At 43.5% G+C, this 19,347-nt stretch overlaps 2 protein-coding genes across 6 annotated transcripts; one reads left to right on the forward strand and one right to left on the reverse strand.

Moving 5' to 3' along the window:
• The first annotated feature begins 993 nt into the window (after window positions 1–993).
• rhogb (ras homolog family member Gb) lies at window positions 994–9,380 on the forward strand. 4 transcript variants are annotated; one of them, XM_080483075.1, is made up of 4 exons: window positions 994–1,162; window positions 7,181–7,471; window positions 8,094–8,264; window positions 8,349–9,380. In XM_080483075.1, the coding sequence occupies exons 2-4, from the start codon at window positions 7,343–7,345 to the stop codon at window positions 8,625–8,627; spliced, it is 579 nt and encodes a 192-aa protein (XP_080339201.1). In that variant the 5' UTR covers window positions 994–1,162; window positions 7,181–7,342; the 3' UTR covers window positions 8,628–9,380. The 4 variants fall into 4 exon arrangements, with proteins under 4 accessions (XP_080339201.1, XP_080339202.1, XP_080339204.1 ...); XM_080483076.1 differs by having other exon boundaries at window positions 1,059–1,162; window positions 7,121–7,471; XM_080483078.1 differs by lacking the exon at window positions 994–1,162 and adding an exon at window positions 1,470–1,709.
• A 1,289-nt stretch (window positions 9,381–10,669) lies between these two features.
• On the reverse strand, window positions 10,670–17,065 carry pgap2 (post-GPI attachment to proteins 2). Of its 2 annotated transcripts, none has more exons than XM_080483074.1 (6): window positions 16,748–17,065; window positions 14,861–15,023; window positions 13,018–13,267; window positions 12,848–12,954; window positions 12,660–12,768; window positions 10,670–10,862 (listed from the first exon to the last, which is right to left on the reverse strand). In XM_080483074.1, exons 2-6 carry the CDS (start codon window positions 15,020–15,022, stop codon window positions 10,732–10,734), a joined length of 759 nt encoding a protein of 252 aa, XP_080339200.1. In that variant the 5' UTR covers window position 15,023; window positions 16,748–17,065; the 3' UTR covers window positions 10,670–10,731. The 2 variants fall into 2 exon arrangements, with proteins under 2 accessions (XP_080339200.1, XP_080339199.1); XM_080483073.1 differs by having other exon boundaries at window positions 10,670–10,880; window positions 16,748–17,052.
• Between the last annotated feature and the right edge of the window lie 2,282 nt (window positions 17,066–19,347).

Below are 19,347 nucleotides of genomic sequence, written 5' to 3' on the forward strand. Positions count from 1 at the left end.
GCATGTATTTCTTGTTGCTCTCTGTCCTCTCCTTTCCTTCATTCCCTATCATCTCCTGATAGTTCTCTGGTATGCAAATAGTAAAGCTTCAATATTTGTTTTAATGTTTTTCCTTCCTTTTTTCAAAGCTTTAATGTATTTCTTTTATCGATATATATATATATATATATATATATTTTTTTTAAACCTTTTCTGCATTTCTTTAATTTCTTTGTAAAGCACTGGTAATTGCCCTGTGTTTGAATGGTGCTCTATAAATAAATTTGCCTGGCCTGGCCTGGCCTGGCCTGGCCTGGCCTGGCCTGGCCTGGCCTGGCCTGGCCTAGCAACAGAAGGTCTTGTCAGGTTCTGCAGAAAGTCTCCACCTCCCAGCCTGGTTCTGGAGCAAAATCAAGTTTGTTCTCTAAATCAGTCGACACGAGTCCAAACAATCTTTTTCTCCCCCCATCCGGCACCATAAAAATAACTCAAAACCATGCAGTTTCATGCCAGGCCTATAGGGGGTGCTGTATCTCAGAAATACACCAAAACCAGAAAAGACATGAGGACATCCTCTTTGTCCTTCTACACGTCAACGCCGAGGCAGCGCTTTCAAATTTCTCCACTTTGGAACTCGTTTGTTCTTTTTTAAAAAAAACACTTTTCAGGAGCCTGAAACTCCGCGCCGTGTAGACGATCGGTCAAAAATGATGAGGTCACAGGAAATGGCGTTCTCGTGTGGAAAGGGCCTTCGTTTATTTTCAATCTAAAACTGTCTAAAACCAGCCTGAGACTGAAACCGTTCAAATCTGTTTAACTTCATGACAGAATATAAAGAGGGTTGAACTGGTTACCTGAGCAACATGGGCGGGGCATGTTACTGTAAAGTCTCTCTCTCTCTCTCTCTCTCTCTCTCACACACACACACACACACACACACACACACGCACGCGCGCAATAAACTTCCTCTAACTTGCTCCACCACTTCCCCTCGAGCTCCTCTCGGACTTCTTCCTCTTCGTTAGCTCCGCCCACCCGCTGCACACCGAGATAGAGATCCGACGCCCCTTCACTGACCCACACACACACGCCCACAAAACTCGCACACACACACACACACACAGGCACTCAGACCCGGGAAGGAGCGGAGCCGTGCGCCTGGAAAGAGGAGAGCGGATGACCGGTGAGTCTGTGCGCAGCGCCCGGTGTGTGTGTGTGTGTGTGTGTGTGTGTGTGTGTGTGTGTGTGTGTGTGTGTGTGTGTGTGTGTGTGTGTGTGTGTGTGTGTGTGTGTGTGTGTGTGTGTGTGTGTGTACATTTTCCCCTTGTGTGTAAACATGTATTGATTGGCTCTTATTTCCATTAGTTGACAACTATCAGCTCCATTTGTGTGTGTTTGAATGTATCTGTCTATCTGTGTGTGTGTGTGTGTGTGTGTGTGTGTGTGTGTGTGTGTGTGTGTGTGTACCTGTTTGTTCGTTTCTGTTGCAGGAAACTAGAGATGGAGTGTGACCACTCCCTGTGTGTGTTCTTGCTGTCCCTTTCACTCTCAGTGTGAGACTGAAACGTGTCTCTCTGTAACACACGAACCACTGAAAGAAACAAACTCCAGCATCTGATGCCTCAAGTCCAAAACCAGACCTGAGACCAGGTCAAAACCAGGTCTGAAACCAGGTGTAGGACCAGTTTGAACACCATCTGAATCCACGCCTGAAGCAGGTCTAAGACCAGGTGAAACCTCGTCCAAGATCAGTCCAAAACTAGTTCTACGATCAGACCCGGGCGATAAAAACAGTTCTAAAACCAGGTCCATTACTAGGACCAAACAAGTCTGCAATCCCATCAAAACCAAGTTTTATGGTCAGGTCAACCCAGATCTAAGACCAGGCTCAAACAATGTCTAACTCCATGTATTTTAGTCCTGGTTTAGTCCAGTGTTTTTAGGGTTCTTGTCCTGGTTTGGTCCAGTATTTCTGGGGTTCTCATCCTGGTTTGGTCCAGTATTTTGGGGGTTTAGTCCTGGTTTGGTCCAGTATTTCTAAGGTTCTAGTCCTGGTTTGGTCCAGTATTTTTAGGGTTCTTGTCCTGGTTTGGTCCAGTATTTCTAGGGTTCTAGTCCTAGTTTGGTCCAGTATTTTTAGGGTTCTAGTCCTGGTTTGGTCCAGTGTTTTGGGGGTTTAGTCCTGGTTTGGTCCAGTATTTTGGGGGTTTAGTCCTGGTTTGGTCCAGTATTTCTGGTTTTCTAGCTCTGGGTCAATGAGACGGTTTTCTGCTTTACTTGTTGCAGTTTTCATTCAGAACGTCTGCTTTGATGGACATTTTGAAAGAGAAGCCACAGTTCACGGTATTTCCATCATTTCCCCCGTTGGTGCACCAGCCGTGAGAAAACTCGGTTCCTGTTCCTGCGGGGTAAAAGAACGAAAAGCAAAGCAACAAAATTAGCATAAAACACCAGAAAGAGATGAGCGCTGACAAGACGAAACCCGGCTTTTCTGTCAGTTCCTTAAACACAGCAGACGGCGGATTTCTGGTCTCATCACTAAAAAAGTTTCAGGGTTTTTTTTTCTTCAGCTTTTGGACTCGTTCCCGGTGCGTTCCTCTGTTTCCTTCATTCAGCCCGACCCTCTGCCGTGTTCGCCCAACAGGTGAAATATAGTTGTATAGGTGTTTATGTCTCAGTGAGTCACTGATATGATTTTGCACCTTTGAGTATCATACAGGAAGTATTTAATAAGTTAAGGACAGGTTGTTAAGCCTTAGCACCCATGCTAATTCTGGGTTTTTTGCTTTAGCAAGCATAAATCCAACATAACTCAAATACAGTTCAACATTTTACCATAAAAGAAGCTCACATACAAACACTTCGGCCTTGGTTACGCAACATTTCAAGTGAGACCGCGTCATCTTGGCCGAAAAGTTTCGTGTTTACACGACAATGTTCTGAAAACGATGTAGTTTTCATGTAGGGCCACTAGTGGGTGCTGTGGTTTATGTAATAAAACCACAGATATGTACACGGGCACAGAGACTAATACACTGTAAACATTAACATTTTCAAGTACAAACATTGGTCTGGACACCATTGTTATTATTGTCCGTCTACTTGCACATGTGCAGAAGATCTATCGACTGCGTGTGCGCGTGCGGTAGCAGGATTTCAGCCGTCCACACAGGAACGGAGCCTGAGACTTTTCAGAAAGTTACACTTTCCCCAGTTTACACGGTAGAAGAAGTCATATCTTCGTCAAAAAAGTTCCACCCTGGGAGTCGTTTTGAAAAAGTTGTGTTGTTCAGTGGCTCCGAGCAGCGTTGTCGCGTAACCGGACATGAAAACGCTACGAAAGTCAGAAACTGTGGCGGCGTAAACGCGGCTTCAGCTTCAGCAGTTTCTACAGTTTAAATGAGCATAAAGCAGCACTGAATCATGGGAGACGGCTAGATAGAGAACCTTTCTGAGGTCTTAGGCTCTTTGTGACGTTTCCTTGTTCATTCCTATGGGGTACTTTTTTAGATTCGTTTTGTGTGTCATTTTTTACAAACATTGATGAAAATCTCTCAACATCCAGTTCAAGTTTCTATTTCTATTGTAAAACGATCAAACGAACAAACTCTTTCAGTGCTCCTCTGAGGAATCATTTCAACACGAAACCATGATGACGTGTTTCCACTCAGCGCTTCCCTTTTTTTTTTTTTTTTAAACTGCATACGTATTACAAATCCACAACGTTACGACACTCAAACCGTTTCAGACTCTGCGGCGGACCGTTACTGTTCTCTGTGTTGGAAACATCTCACCGTCCTCTCTGCACTCCGGCAGCCGTTTGCCGAGAGAACGTCAGAGAATCCAGAAAAACGCACGTGAAAACTCGCTTGTTTATTTCCGTAACATTGTTACGTGAATGTAATGCCACCATTTGTTTCTTTGACGTAAGTCGGTATGAAACCTGTCCGGAATCGGACACCAGCCCAACAGAACAAACTCCTCACTTTAAGCTCCGCCCTTGAAAAATGTTTGAAATGACATTTCTGTAAAATCATCGGTAGAAATTCAAAGTACAATTTTTTCAAAACATTTACACACGGAAACAAGAAACTTTCAATTACATCAGAGATTTTGATAAAAAAATTTCTTTACATTAAATGCAACATGACTTTCTGTAGAATTCCTATAAAATTATTTAAAAAATCTTCCGTATTTAATGTAGAGATCTAGTATTTTAATTTTTAAAGTTAATGTTACTACTCTTACGTGAAATGTAGAAACAAACGTGTTGGAATTTGTAGTTTTTGTAACTTTGAAACGCAAATAATGAAGTATCTTTCTGGGTTTTTCTCGAAAAAATGCTTTGTTATACTTAAAACAGAAGAATTCGGCGTTGAAAATATCTTTTTATTTAAAATATCTTATTTGGGAATATTATTTTTTTGTCTTTTGTTTGAAAACCAATTTTTATTTCTTTTTGCCATGAAAATGATGATTTTTTTTTAAAGTATATGTCAAACATGGCAGTTTCATTAAATATATTATGTGGACTTTATTATCTTAAATAATAATAACTATTTGTATAGCACTTTTCTATACAAAGTTACAAAGTGCCTTTAAATTAAAACCACAATAAATATAAATAATGTCTGATTTTAAATAATTGTATTATTTTGTTACTATCCCATGAAATTGTATCAAACTTTATTGACTTCAGTCTCTGTTTATACCACAACCGTGCTCGGAGTGACTGAAAATGCCATCTCCATGGAAACGGGGGAAGATGCACGTCTCTGCAAAAAAAAAGTTCCACCTTGGGAGCAGTTTTCAAAAAGCTCCGTTTTCAGTGACTCCGAACAGCGTTGTCATGTAAACCAACATCCAAGACTCAGTGAAGGTTTTACGTTTTTACTGGAAAACATTCATGAGTAAACGGCGCCTGAATCTGTCTAGTTAAATACAATTTTATATGATAATAACAAAATAACACAAGTAAATTAAACTTGAAGGAATAATGTCCACATTAAATATTTGATGAAACTGTTTGATACCAGGTAGACGACAGAATTATTATTTTCACCTGAAAACGTACATGAATATTGGATCTTCACTATTTTATGTAGATATTTTATTAATTTTAAATTGACAAGAAGCTAAACTATTTATTATATAAAAAATATATATTTTGTGGTGAACTTCTATTTTTATGTGTAAAATACATCTTTCTTATTTACATTAAAAACCTTGTTTAAACATTAAACATAGAAACTTTAGAAAAATTTTGCAGTGAAACTTTTTCTTTAACAATCCAACAGGAACATTTGTTTACTGTTTGTTTGTGAACATCGGCACGGAGCGGCTTTGTTTCACTGCGGCTGAACGTGGCCGTCCGTTATCTGTGGGACTGATATAAGAACCCTCTCGGGTTCTGGAGAAGCAGGTTTTGTTTTTAGCTTCGTGTGACTGTGGGAGCGGCCCGTGTGCAGATTCAGCGTCTGCGATCTGATGGGTTTGGTTTTTATTTCGCTGTCGTTGTGAGTAATCTTGAAGATGTGAGAGAAACCTTGGGTAACTGGGAGGTCAGAGGTCCCGGCTCTCGGCTGAGTGTAAACAGTCTGAAGAATGGGCAGGAAGACGGAGATCAGAGGTGAACGCGTCCAGCAGCAGTGAGATCAGCCGACCTCCGCCCAGAGAGGGACGGGGTTGACGGAGGGAGGGCGGGCGTCCCCGGGGGACTGGGCCGAGCCGCTGTCTCTCTTCTTACACACATCTGGAGACTGACCGTCTGTTTTTGACTCCGCATACGAAGCAGAACTGGGACCGTCCTTGTTCTCGCAGAGTTTTCAGACTGTTTTCACAGCAAGAAACTCTGACAAACAAACAGCAGAGACCAAAGACGGATTCACTGTTAAACCAACGATCCTCATTTAGAGTCTCACTGCATTCAGTTCAAGGGCATCCCAACAAGTGTGAACAGAAAACCTTGAAAACAAATGCTCATGAGATCATGCACTGGTGGAGGTGGCGCCCTCTACAGGCCCGATGCTTCTTTTTACAGTAGTTCATCGCCTCCTTTGATAACTGATAAGCTTTGAGAGCTGAGACTTTCCACTCCTGACCACCAGGGGCGCTGCTTCTTAAACCAGATTATGACCGCTGAGCATGGGCTGGGGGTGGGGGGGGGGGGGGGGTGTCTGTTTACACCATGTTTCAAGTGAAAATCATCGTTTTTTGCATTGTCCGTTTTCATGCCAGTCCAGGAGCTGGTGTTTGTTTGTTTGTGTAATGAAACCAGCAGCAGAGAACAACAGGCTCTAAACATTAACGCAGACATTCAAGTGGACAGACGACCAAGTTGGATTGTTATTACAGCGACGGTCAACTATAACCCAGGAGGACGTTGACTGGGAGTCTCGACACTCTGGAGCAGGGGGTGTCAAACTCAGATCCTCGTGGGCCGCAGCCCTGCACGTTTTGCATGTCTCCCAGCTCCAACACAGCTGATTGCAATGAGCAGCTCGTTATCTGGCTTTGTGCTGAATGTGGTGATGAACCATCAGGACATTCAGGGGAGGGAGACATTGAAAACGTGCAGGGCTGCGGCCCACGAGGATCTGAGTTTGACACCCCTGCTCTGGAGGAATCATTGTTCCGATTGTCCATCTATTAGTACATGAGCAGAATAACTACTTCCTACGGCCGAGGCGTGGCTGCACAGTAGCAGAGCTCTCCCCGTCTATTCGGGGACCGAGCCCAAGCGTTTCCAGAAAGTGTCGTTTTCCCCCGTCGACTCGGCGACGGAGCTTAATCGCTTTCTAAAAGTTCCACTTTGGGTGCCTTTCTCAAAAAGTTGTGTTTTCAGCTGCTGCTCTGAGCAGAGCTCTGACAGGTTTAGCGTTTTCACTTGAAACCAATGTAATGTAAAGAGTTGATTCTTTCTGGGAGTTCAAACCCTCCAGTGAAGACCTCTAGTGTGTCTCGATCCAGCTGCAGGATGTGTTGGCCTCATGTCCACCAGGAGCTCTGGCCTTGGGAGGTTATTAGCCTCCGATAAAGACTCCAGCTTTAAACATTAAAATCTTCCACTGTCAGCCTCAGATTCCCCTGCTCATCCTGCCTTTACTGTGTATGAGTGTGAGATAACATCTGTTTTGTTTAGGGACCGTTTCCCTTTGGAGAGATCATTTCCATAAACACAAACTCCCCCCCTCCCCCGCAGTCAGACGATGGGACGGCGCGTCGATCTGAACAAACTGTGTTGAGCCTGAAGTCTCTCCGACACCACGACCAGCAAGCCGATCGGATCCCCTGAAGATAACCCTCGCACCGGCGAGCTGCGCAGGCCACCCAGGGGCTCAGAGGTCGGAGGTCAGAGGTCAGCATGCAGACCATCAAGTGTGTGGTCGTTGGCGACGGCGCCGTGGGGAAGACCTGCCTCCTCATCTCTTACACCACCGGGGCGTTTCCCAAAGAGTACATCCCCACCGTGTTCGACAACTACAGCAGCCAGGTACGACCTCACCTGTCCTCTAATAGGTCCTCAACCATCCTCTGATGCATATGTCATCAGACCTACTGAAAATCCATCAATTATAGTAATAAATATATATATATATATATATAAAATTCTGCTTCACAATGATGGGAAGAGCCGACATCGAAGAATCAAAAAGTTACGTGGCTATGAACGCTTGGCTGCCATAAGCCAGTTACATATATATATGTACTACATATGCATGTAGAAAACTGTTGCATGTGAAACATTGAGGGACGATTTGAATGTGAAAAATAACGGACCGTCACTGTACACGAGGCATTCAGGTACCATTAGGACATTGTCATGTTGAGTCTGCGTCTCAGGCTTTTCTACAGCCGAGCGACGTGTTCAGGGAGCAGCGGGTACCTGCAGCGGGTACCTGCAGTGGGGTACCTGCAGCGGGGTACCTGCAGCGGGGTACCTGCAGCGGGTACCTGCAGCGGGTACCTGCAGTGGGGTACCTGCAGCGGGGTACCTGCAGTGGGGTACCTGCAGTGGGGTACCTGCAGCGGGGTACCTGCAGCGGGTACCTGCAGCGGGTACCTGCAGCGGGTACCTGCGGTGTCTCTGAGCGTCTGACCTGTGCTGTGTTCAGGTGACGGTGGACAACAGGATCATCAGCCTGAACCTGTGGGACACGGCCGGTCAGGAGGAGTACGACCGGCTGAGGACGCTGTCCTACCCGCAGACCAACGTCTTTGTCATCTGCTTCTCCATCTCAAGCCCCGCCTCCTACGAGAACATCAAACATAAGTGGCATCCAGAGGTCAGGGGTCGTTGCGGGCGGGTCTTCTGAGGGTTTCGATTTTTTTGATTGTCTTGTTAACTGAGCAGTTGTCGCCTCCTCCAGGTGTCCCACCACTGTCCCGGCGTTCCCATCCTCCTGGTGGGCACGAAGAGTGACCTCCGGAGCGACGCAGAGACCCAGAGGAAGCTGAAGGAGCAGAACCAGGCGCCCGTCACCCACCAGCAGGGCGCCGCCCTCGCCCGTCAGATCCACGCCATCCGCTACCTGGAGTGCTCGGCTCTCAACCAGGACGGCATCAAAGACGTGTTCATCGATGCCGTGAGGGCCTTCCTCAACCCGCAGCCCGCCGCCACCACCAGGAAGCCCTGCGTCCTGTTGTAGGAAACCCCGAGCGCAGCCGGCGGGCTCGGAGGGACTGAGCAGAAGATGGCGGATTTTGTTTGGGACGAGATTTTTCCTTTAATTCGACCGTTCTCTTTAGATTTGACGTAGCGGATTGGATCAGGGTGGAGGTGTTTTCGTTCAGCTTCCCACCTGCCAACGGTTCGACTGTGGACCTGAACCCTGATCCAACCCACGTTTTGGCCCGCGGTCCTGATGTTTCACACCCCTGCTATACATGTTTTATCTTTGAGCGTCAACTGTTGGTGTTTCACCCTCTGACTTCTCCTTTCTATTTTTAAAGTGTTGACGCTTCTTACCGGTCATGATTTCAGTCTTCTGAATTTATTTTTAAATTTCTTCGGAGGCCTTAAATTATCTTCCATTTCAACTCGTCATCATTCTTTTGGTTTCTTCTTTATTTTCCATCTTTAGTCCCAATATTTTGACAATGTCCTCGATCTTTCAGCCCTTATTCCAAAAATGTTTCTTGCACATATTTGTCTCGACATTTCAGATTCATTCATGTTTACCTCCACTTAAGTTTATGCTTTATCTCAATAATTAAAATGTCTTCTGTGGCTACAAGTAAGAAGCATCGAATCTAAAAAGAAGCGCTTAGAGGTGATTTAATATTGGATGTACTTCAGCTGGTGTTTGTGAGCTTGACTAACAGACATCTGATTAAAACGCGATTGTATTTTATTTCCCGTCCTTTTATTTAAATGTGAAATTAAATTCCTTTAAAATCTGCTTCTAGCAGTCTGCCATTTCCTGTCCCGAGATAATCTCTGTCCCGGGTCTTAACTGGAAACGTAAGACGTTTGGTGTCCTTCGGCTCTGGCTTTGGGCTCCACCCGCAGCCCCCGAGCAGAGAAACAAAGTCATACGTGTCGCATTATTTAAAGCGGACTTCCTCTTTGTGACTTCCTCGTGAGGCGGCGATCGGCCGAGTGCCTCTCAGGCAAATGAGTTTATAAATCAATGAGCTGCAGATGCACAACTTCCTCAAACCATGAAGAGGACTGCTGTGCTCCCGGATAATAAAACGACCGAACGACGTGGCGAGCGTGTTCCAGTTTGATTCTGTCGACAAATCATGTCAGAAAACAGTATTGATGCACCGATACCACTTTTTTTAAAGGACGAGTTCCAGTAGTAACTCGTAGCTACTTGCCGATACAGAGGATGTGTACTTTGAAATGCCATAAAGCCTAATTCACACTCCAAACGATGCACGAAGGCCAGGCCTGCCTCAAACGGTGTGTGTAGACGCTTCAGTCTGCATAGCGCAGCGCCGAGCTACACACTGCGCTATGCAGGCTGGAGAACCAGTGTCGGTCACACTTTAATCATGTCGCATCCCTGGTGTCGTAGCATGTAGCGCAGCTCGGAGTAGAATCCTCCTGATCCACTGAGCAGTTAAAACTACCGAGCAGCATTACTCTGCTGGGCCAAATGTCTCTGGTGATTTAGTTGCTGGTGTCGTACCAACCGCCTTGCTCCTCTTGATATTTTGTCACAACATAATTTACAGTCGGTTTTACTTTTGTCATTCTCATCAACGTTAAAGAATCTCCAAGCCGCCGCCGTCGCATGTGCTCTTGTGGAGGACGTGGCTGACGCGCCTCGCCGCGGAATACTCACCGGGTTGTATCGGGGGATCGTTTTCAGGGTATGAGTACTCTGTGTAGTATCGGGTGTGATATTGGTAGGCATTGGTGCATCTCTGCTGGAAATTTTAAAAAAAAAAGAAGTGACAAACACACGGATCACGCAAAGTTACTTGTGGATGTTTGATTCAGAATGTTCTCCCGATAATCCACTCGGCACATTTCATTAAAATCCATTCATAACGTCCCCGTAACTTCAATCAGCTATAAAAGTCAAATCACTTCCTCCTTGTCTCGGTTAACCTGGCGAGAAATAAACCTCCCAGTTAATCTACAACAGATTCTACACATCAGTAATCTGAGTACATCTCAATGGGAAAAGTAGTTTATCACATCAGACCGACCCGAAAGAAAGAAGAGACGAGAGCTGCTCCGCCGTCAACATTTATTAATTAAATAGAATATGGGATGTTTCTGGAGAGAGCCGGTCCTCAGTATCGTTTGTCCTCCGGCGGCGTCCCCAACATAACCGCTTTACTGCCGAAGTCGAACAAAGCCGTCAAGTGGAAGGCCATGTTGGAGAAGACCACCAGGTACTCGAACAAGGCAAACAGGGTGTACACTGCAGGAGAGACCACTTCTACAAATCACTCATTTATAAAACAAATAAATAAAAAGGACAGCACCTTCAACAGAAAAGAAACAGTCCTGAAGTCTGTGGCTAAAACCAAACAACCTGATCACGAATCTGTTTTAAAACTCAAAAAACAGCAGAAATCAGTGGAAAAAGAGAAAAAAGAACCGTGCAAATCAGTGAACAAACATGTAGAGATCAGAATAAAAAGAATAATAGTGAACAATCTGGACAGATCATGTAGAAACAAGGGTGGGCAAACGTTTTGGTTCAGGTTCCACACCGACTTTTAAAATGTGACAGACGAGCCCAGTCGGCTCCAGATGCACACATGTTCATCACTCATGTAGGACCTGTGGGGGGATTCGTTTTAATTTCATTTTGATTTAAGAATCAACAGTGCACATCAATCAACCAACGTTATTTCACCAATGAAACTCAATAAGTACCAATAAGTAAGAAAAGCATCCGGTTGCTTGACCGAGAAGGAGTGAGAAGGAGTACAACTTATTAAATTCTACCCCTCCTTCACTATATTATATATATATATATATTAGCTTCTACTTATTTAATAGTCAATTCATTTAAACATGTTAACACTATGATATTAAGATTAAGTATTTGTTGCACAGTAAACTGAGATCGGCTCCAGCACCCCGCCACCCAATTGGATAAGCGGGAAAGAAGATGGATGGATTAATAAATATATGTTTTTATAATGAGGTAGAATATAAAGTATAATCGTGATTATGGATGGATATTATTCAAAGTGACAAATACAGATTTATTCGATCACAATAGACTTCATGATAACAAGCAGTAACTTTAGCTATAGACTGAATCTATTCTATTTTATTTGTAAACTATTTAGTAGCGATTCATTTGTACATATAAAATATTACATTCCCAAAAACATGTACCGCGGGTCTCTGAGCAAGACCCTCGCCCCCGAGCGCTGCTCCGTGTGGCTGCTACCGTGTGGCTGCTCTGTGTGGCTGCTCCGTGTGGCTGCTACCGTGTGGCTGCTACCGTGTGGCTGCTACCGAAGGGTTAATTCAGGAAGGAATTTCTCCTTTAGGGAATTAATAGAGTGCTATAAAAAAAACACATACCCTGTTCCTTCCTTTTTTTTTTTATATATATTTCAGTTAAGTATAGATTGCTAAAAGCAAAGTAAGCTTTTCATTGTACAGTATAAACATCTCTTTATCTGTAAATATGACAAATATCAGTTTCTGTCCTGCAGTGAGCGATGTGGAGTCGTACCTCGTCCATTTTATTCACCACAGGCCGAATAGTGAGGAAAACGTGAGCTTTATCTTGGCTCACCTCCCTCATGTTTGTTTGCATTCTGTTCTCCACCTGCGAGCGTTTCCGCCGACCTGGTGGAGGCGGAGACTCTGGTGGAGCGCCGGGCATTACAGTACAAGGTCCAATGAACGCAGTCATTAATGATTTGATTTGATTTGATTTGGAGCGACGTTCAGCGGGCCGCATTAAACAGACCAACAGGCCAGACGTGGTCTGCGGGCCGCAGTTTGCCCGCCCCTGATCTAGAAATAAGTGAAAGATCTGTTCAACCAAAAACACCAAGTTTAAAAATCTAAGATTTAAAAAAAAAAAAAAAAAAAAAAAGTTTTTAAAACTTTGTTTCTTAGTTCACTATGATCTGGATGCTTTTGGATTTCACTGACAAATTCATGTAGGAATGTGTTTAAAATCACTACAGAAGGTAGTATACAGTGAGGCGGAGTAACTGCAGAGTAATGGAGTACTTTTACTCACCTCCTGGCTCGCAGTACGTGTTGTGGCGTCTGAAGAAGTAGCAGGCGAGGAGGCAGCAGCTGATGTTAAACAGGAAGATACGCAGCTTCCAACGGTACGACTTCAGCTCCTAACACACACACACACACTATCTCACCATCTGTGTGTGTGTGTGTGTGTGTGTGTGTGTGTGTGTGTGTGTGTGTTACCTCTGGGTTGACGTAGTGTCTCTTGATCACGTACCACAGTCTGCATGTGATCAGCATGTGCAGCACTGAGCTCAACACGAACACGATGAAGCCGTTTTTGTGCAGACCTGCAGGGACAGACGTGACATCACGGCGTGGCGGGTACAGACGTGACGTCACACACTACTCACTGTAGGTCTCGGTGGACGACACGTAGGTGAGCAGCAGCAGCCCGGTGTTCTCGGCGAGGCTGCAGACGAGCGCGGCGGCGCTCAGCAGCTGCTCTGGCAGCCGCCCGGAGAAGCGGCTGCGATAGAAGCTGAAGTAGGTGGCGGTCACCAGGTAACGTGGCGCCGAGTGCAGGCCGATACAGCCACGCCAGATGTAACGCTCCGGCACACGGCTGATGGCGGCGCTGATGGATGGCAGCAAGTTTGTGACCTGAAAAACAAAACAGACCGACGAAGACCAATAAGAAGCAACTTCAATTGATTAGACGAGGCAAGTTTATTCCAGAGCAGCATCAGACTCAGGACAACTCACAGTGCTTGACTCACAAATACACTGAAGCAAAGTGACGAAGAGTCTTAATGCATCGGTCCACATTTTTTCACTTCAAATCACGATACCTGAATTTGCAGATCTGTTGATACCGATACCAGAGCTCTGTTTGCTTTAATATTATTATTATTATCATTATTGTTGACTTTATATGAGGCTGTAATAAACTCCTCTCTACAGTAAAGTATGAATTGTACTAATGTATACATGTATTCTCTCAAAAGACAACTTGAGGTTAGTGTAAGGTCAGAAAATGAAGCAGTACAAACTATTTCTGTTCCATGTGGACAATGTGGGGGTCTGTGTGACGTCATCATCTCATAATAAACTAGTTCTATCTTTAAAGCCTCAGTATCACTTTATTAATCCCTGAGGAAATGATTTAGCAACGCAGCACAAACAGAATGTTTCCAGCTCGAACAACACGAATGATTGGGATTATTTTCAGGGAGTTTAGCGTGGAGGAGGACGCAGCTTCACAGAGGTGTGAATCGACTGCTCCAGCGGACGAGCTGCTGTTCATTGTTTTGAAGCAGCGGTCAGCGCCGTTCTCCTCGGCGAGCCGGAGTTTTAAAACGGTGACGTCTGTTGACAAAGCGACCGCCTCGCTGTACAACTGCTTTGCTAACATCCACGTCGCTGCGTTGCTTTGTGGTGTTTTCAGTGTAAAATCCGTCCAAACGGCAACATGTTGTCATGAACAGTAGGATAGCACAGTGCTGCTACACTCGTCTGCTCGCTGGCCGCAAACTGTGGAATGGATTTCCGGACTCATTACTCTACGTCTCATTGAGACCCGCCTCCCTTCAGGAAATCCAGTCCACAGTTTGCCGCCAGCGAGCAGAGCAGCAGCAGGGAATTCCCTTAAGCACAAACGAGGCTTCATGGATCAGAAATCGCCGCAGGTTGGTTTGGAAATTTCCGTTCCATGAATTACGTTGGTATGGGAACCCGATACTGGATCGGATCGGCCCCATCCCTAATCTTAAGCGATGAAGATTATGGAATACGTGAAAGCAAAGGGATTAAAAACAGCACAAGGGGGAGACTGATTCAGACTCAGACACAGTTTGAAAACCTTCAACCCAAAGATTTTACAGACGAAATGATTTTCAAACCCGTTAAATAGAGAAATAACAGGACTGAAACATGGAGACTTTCAACTTTAAAGCTTCGGGTTAAAAGTTCAAAGTTGCTTTATTTGTCAATTCTACACAACAGTTAAAAAAATAATAATAATTGAAATTACGCACGCTAAACTATACAAGTTAGAATATAATGATTTAGGAGTAAAAAAAGTTTTTAAAAAATCAAGGCAGACATAACAGTGATAAAACACAACAGAGGTCAAGTGTTATCTAATAAAAAACACGAGAGCAAAGCAATAAAACACAAATATAGAAAAAAAAGGAGGAAGAGGAGGAGGAGCAGGAAGGAGGAGGAGGGAGAGGAGAAGGAGGAAGGCCCTGGTACCTGGCAGTGTGTGTAGGTGGAGTCTTGGAAGTGGTAGAGGAGGGAGATGAAGAGGCAGGCGAGGAGGCCGGTCAGAGGCAGCAGCACCGTCGCCACAAGGAAGCTGGTGAAGGGCAGCCGGACCAGCGGCCGGTCGAGGGGCCCCGAGGGGCCCTGGAGCATCCTGCAGCGACATGACCCTCATCATCATCATCATCATGTAATATTCCAAACAGCAGACTCTCTACAGACACACACACTGAAACATTGTGGTTTTTTTTTTTAAAGATTTCTTTGAACCTCAGAACCTTGTTCTGTGGTTCAGATTAAATCTCTCAGAATATTCCTGTGAGGATTTGAGGGCAGCAGAAAGCTCAACAACTTTATTTTACTCATTGAAAGTCAATATTTTGATCACTCATCTTTTCATTATTTTATGTAACTTTTAACTTGGATGTTTGATAAGCTCTTGGTTTTATTCTTTTTTTTACAGTTTAGTTTCATGTTATCTTGCCTCTTGGTTTTAACAAGTGTTTCTCTCTGGAGGTGATAGAGGAGAGATACAGGGACTTTAAAGAGATACAGGGACTTTAAAGCCAGAGAAACAGGGACTTTAGAGAGATACAGGGACTTTAAAGCCAGAGAAACAGGGACTTTAGAGAGATACAGGGACTTTAAAGAGATACAGGGACTTTAAAGCCAGAGAAACAGGGACTTTAGAGAGATACAGGGACTTTAGAAACAGGGACTTTAGAGAGAGAAACAGGGACTTTAGAGAGATACAGGGACTTTAGAGAGAGAAACAGGGACTTTAGAGAGATACAGGGACTTTAGAGTGAGAGATACAGGGGCTTTAAAGAGAGAGATACAGGGACTTTAGAGAGATACAGGGACTTTAGAGTGAGAGAAACAGGGACTTTAGAGAGATACAGGGACTTTAGAGTGAGAGATACAGGGACTTTAGAGAGAAACAGGGACTTTAGAGAGAGAGAAACAGGGACTTTAGAGAGATACAGGGACTTTAGAAACAGGGACTTTAGAGAGAGAGAAACAGGGACTTTAGAAACAGGGACTTTAGAGAGAGAGAAACAGGGACTTTAGAGAGAGAAACTGGGACTTTAGAGAGCTACAGGGACTTTAGAGAGCTACAGGGACTTTAGAGAGAGAGAGAAACAGGGACTTTAGAGTGAGAGAGAAACAGGGACTTTAGAGTGAGAGATACAGGGGCTTTAAAGAGAGAGATACAGGGACTTTAGAGAGATACAGGGACTTTAGAGTGAGAGAGAAACAGGGACTTTAGAGAGAAACAGGGACTTTAGAGAGAGAGAGAAACAGGGACTTTAGAGTGAGAGATACAGGGACTTTAGAAACAGGGACTATAAAGAGAGAGAGATACAGGGACTATAAAGAGGAGATACAGGGACTATAAAGAGAGAGAAACAGGGACTTTAGAAACAGGGACTATAAAGAGAGAGAGATACAGGGACTATAAAGAGGAGATACAGGGACTATAAAGAGAGAGAAACAGGGACTTTAGAAACAGGGACTATAAAGAGAGAGAGATACAGGGACTATAAAGAGAGAGAGATACAGGGACTATAAAGAGGAGATACAGGGACTATAAAGAGAGAGATACAGGGACTTTAGAAACAGGGACTATAAAGAGGAGATACAGGGACTATAAAGAGAGAGATACAGGGACTTTAGAAACAGGGACTATAAAGAGAGAGAGATACAGGGACTATAAAGAGGAGATACAGGGACTATAAAGAGAGAGAAACAGGGACTTTAGAAACAGGGACTATAAAGAGAGAGAGATACAGGAAGTCTCTCCTGGTCACTTGAACAGGTGACTTCTAACGTAACAGTTCGCTCCGCACCAACCCCATCACAGGTCTATAGACCCACCTTCACGGCTGTCCCGCCCTGCTCGTCCGCCCGCTTCGTCCCGCCTCCATTTAACCCGGTTCAGCTCGACTTCGTCCCCCAGCTGGTCCTGTTAGCTCCAATTAGCCTCGTTGGCTGCTCGGCGGCGAGCCGCCGTTAGCTCCGAAACCGACAGGCTGACGCTTTAAACCTGTCAAAGTGTTGGTGAGACAAACTTTAAAGTCACTTTAGTGACACTAGGTTTAGTTTTTCCGTGCTGTGCCGCACCGAGTCGCGCCGTATCAACATCGGCGGAGGATGTATAGCCACTTCCGGTCACGTCTTTCAAAATAAAATAGCAACTTCCGGTGATAAAGTCCGTCAAAATAACAGCCGTGACTTCCGGTCATCAAGTCTTTCAAAATGTCACCATGACATCCGGTCAAAATGTCCTTCAAAATAACACGACAACGTCCAACATAAATACATAAAAAACTTAAACGAAAAACAAAAACAGTATTAAAAACAGTTCACGTTTAGTGATGTCCCTGATAATATCACCACAATTTCCACTTCAAAATAGCACAGAAACTTCTAAAACTAAATAAGTTAATACATTAAAAATAAATAAATAAATAAAATCACAGCAACTTTCAGAAGTTGCTGTGATTTTATTGCCGTACTTGAAAATGACACAGCAACTGCCGGTCATCAGGTCTTTCAAAATAAAGTCTCACTCAAAAAATAAAAACTCAAAAATGTTATCAATTTCTTTTTGTTGCTTCTTTTTCACCAAATCTCATTCTTATTACACTAGTTATTTACGCACGAAAGATCAAAAATGTGCAATAACTAAGCACAGAGTAACACAGTATTAACTGTATATAACAAGTAATTGTACTTGAACGTTTTCAATTTTTCCACCTTTGTGTGGAACAAATATCTGAACTTCATGGGGTGTCACAAAGCCCTCTTGACTTTAAAGTCTCAATCATTTATTTTAATTTAAAAATGAGTGAGTCTTCATTTCATTTAAAGTTTAAGCATTTCCATTAAAAGTGTTCATACCAGGAGAAAAGATAGTGGCGTGTCTTAGTAAAGAGAGATAAATCTGTCTCTATGTTGTGTGTGTTTTCTCTTTAGAGTTGCAGAAAGTGTCAGAGTTCTGCAGTGTGTCAGTAGTCTAGCACTTGGCAGAGTATCTTAAATGTGTGTGATTTCTACAACATGTCCAACTGCTTTTAATTTATCGCTTTTGGTGTGTTTTTATTTGAATCAAAGTCTGCTAGCTTTAAAATTTTGGTAAATAAAGTGAAGAAAAGTGAAATGTCTTTTGAGAATAATGACGCCCACTGTTTGACTGCGACGTCTCCACACTGCCAGCAACTGTGTGTGTGTGTGTGTGTGTGTTTCTGTGTGCGCGCCTGCGTCACACAGAGACAAAGTCTTTTTGTCCTCAGTAAACTCCTCGACTGTTCTTTCCCTAAAATGAGTTTAATGTCTTTCTCTTTGCTTCCACCAGATGAACTGATCAGACTCTTCGTGTCCAAACGTCCAGTTTTTTTTTTTTAATGCTTAGAAAATAAACAAATCTTGAAACCAAATCTTTATAAAAGCACAAATGATTGGAAATAGTGAAAGATGACGAGGCCTCAGCTCTGCCGGCCATCCCACAAGTGCAGGAGATGAGTGGCGATAAACAGGCTTTCCAACACTGATAACATAATAATTCATTAAAACACAGAAATAAACTACCAAACACAGGAGAAACTGGAACGGGAACTCACCAACGCCACATTTGTTTTCGGAGCCTAGCTAGCGTCGCTAGCATGTCAGCCATTAGCTCATTAGCCTGACGGGTATCTCCTCCATGAGGTGCCTCTCTCATCCGCTTTGTGTGGGACTTTTGTTTTTGCAGTTTTTTGGGAATTATTCAGAAAAAGTTAGCCGTTAACCTCCCAAAGCCTAATCAATTAGTCCATGGATGATGGCAAATCATCCCTGAAGATTTCATGTAATTCGGGTTAATAGTTTTTGCGAAAAGTTGGTAAAATACATATATACAAGCAAATGAATGAAAGAATGAAAGAATGAAAGAATGAAAGAATGAAAGAATGAAAGAATGAAAGAATGCATAAATAAATAAATAAATAAATAAATACATACATACATACATACATACATACATACATACATACATACATACATACATACATACATACATACATACATACATACATACATACATACACATAGACTAAAACTAAACCTTGTCGGCCAGCTTTCGTTGGCGAAAGTTAATATTCAAAGTTCTGAGATTTAAAATTTCAGAGACTCCCGCAAATGTTTATCACTTAAAGACTTTCACAGAATAATATTTACTGTTTCCTTATTTCTTTATATTTCTACTTTTTACCCATAACAAAACACTGACTGGAGGGAGGATAATGGCCCTCTTTACACACTCACATGTGTGCTTTCATTACAAAAACAGCCAACAGCTCCCACTAGTGGCCCGACATGAAAACTACATTGTTTTAACGATTCTGCTGTTTCCATGTAAATGGGTTTTCGTTTTCAAACTATATGGGGCATGAAAGACTTCCAAATTTTACTTTAATAACTGAGATACTTTTTACTTA

Source organism: Lipophrys pholis, assembly GCF_963383615.2.
Source record: "Lipophrys pholis genome assembly, chromosome: 16".
Lineage (NCBI taxonomy): Eukaryota > Metazoa > Chordata > Actinopteri > Blenniiformes > Blenniidae > Lipophrys > Lipophrys pholis.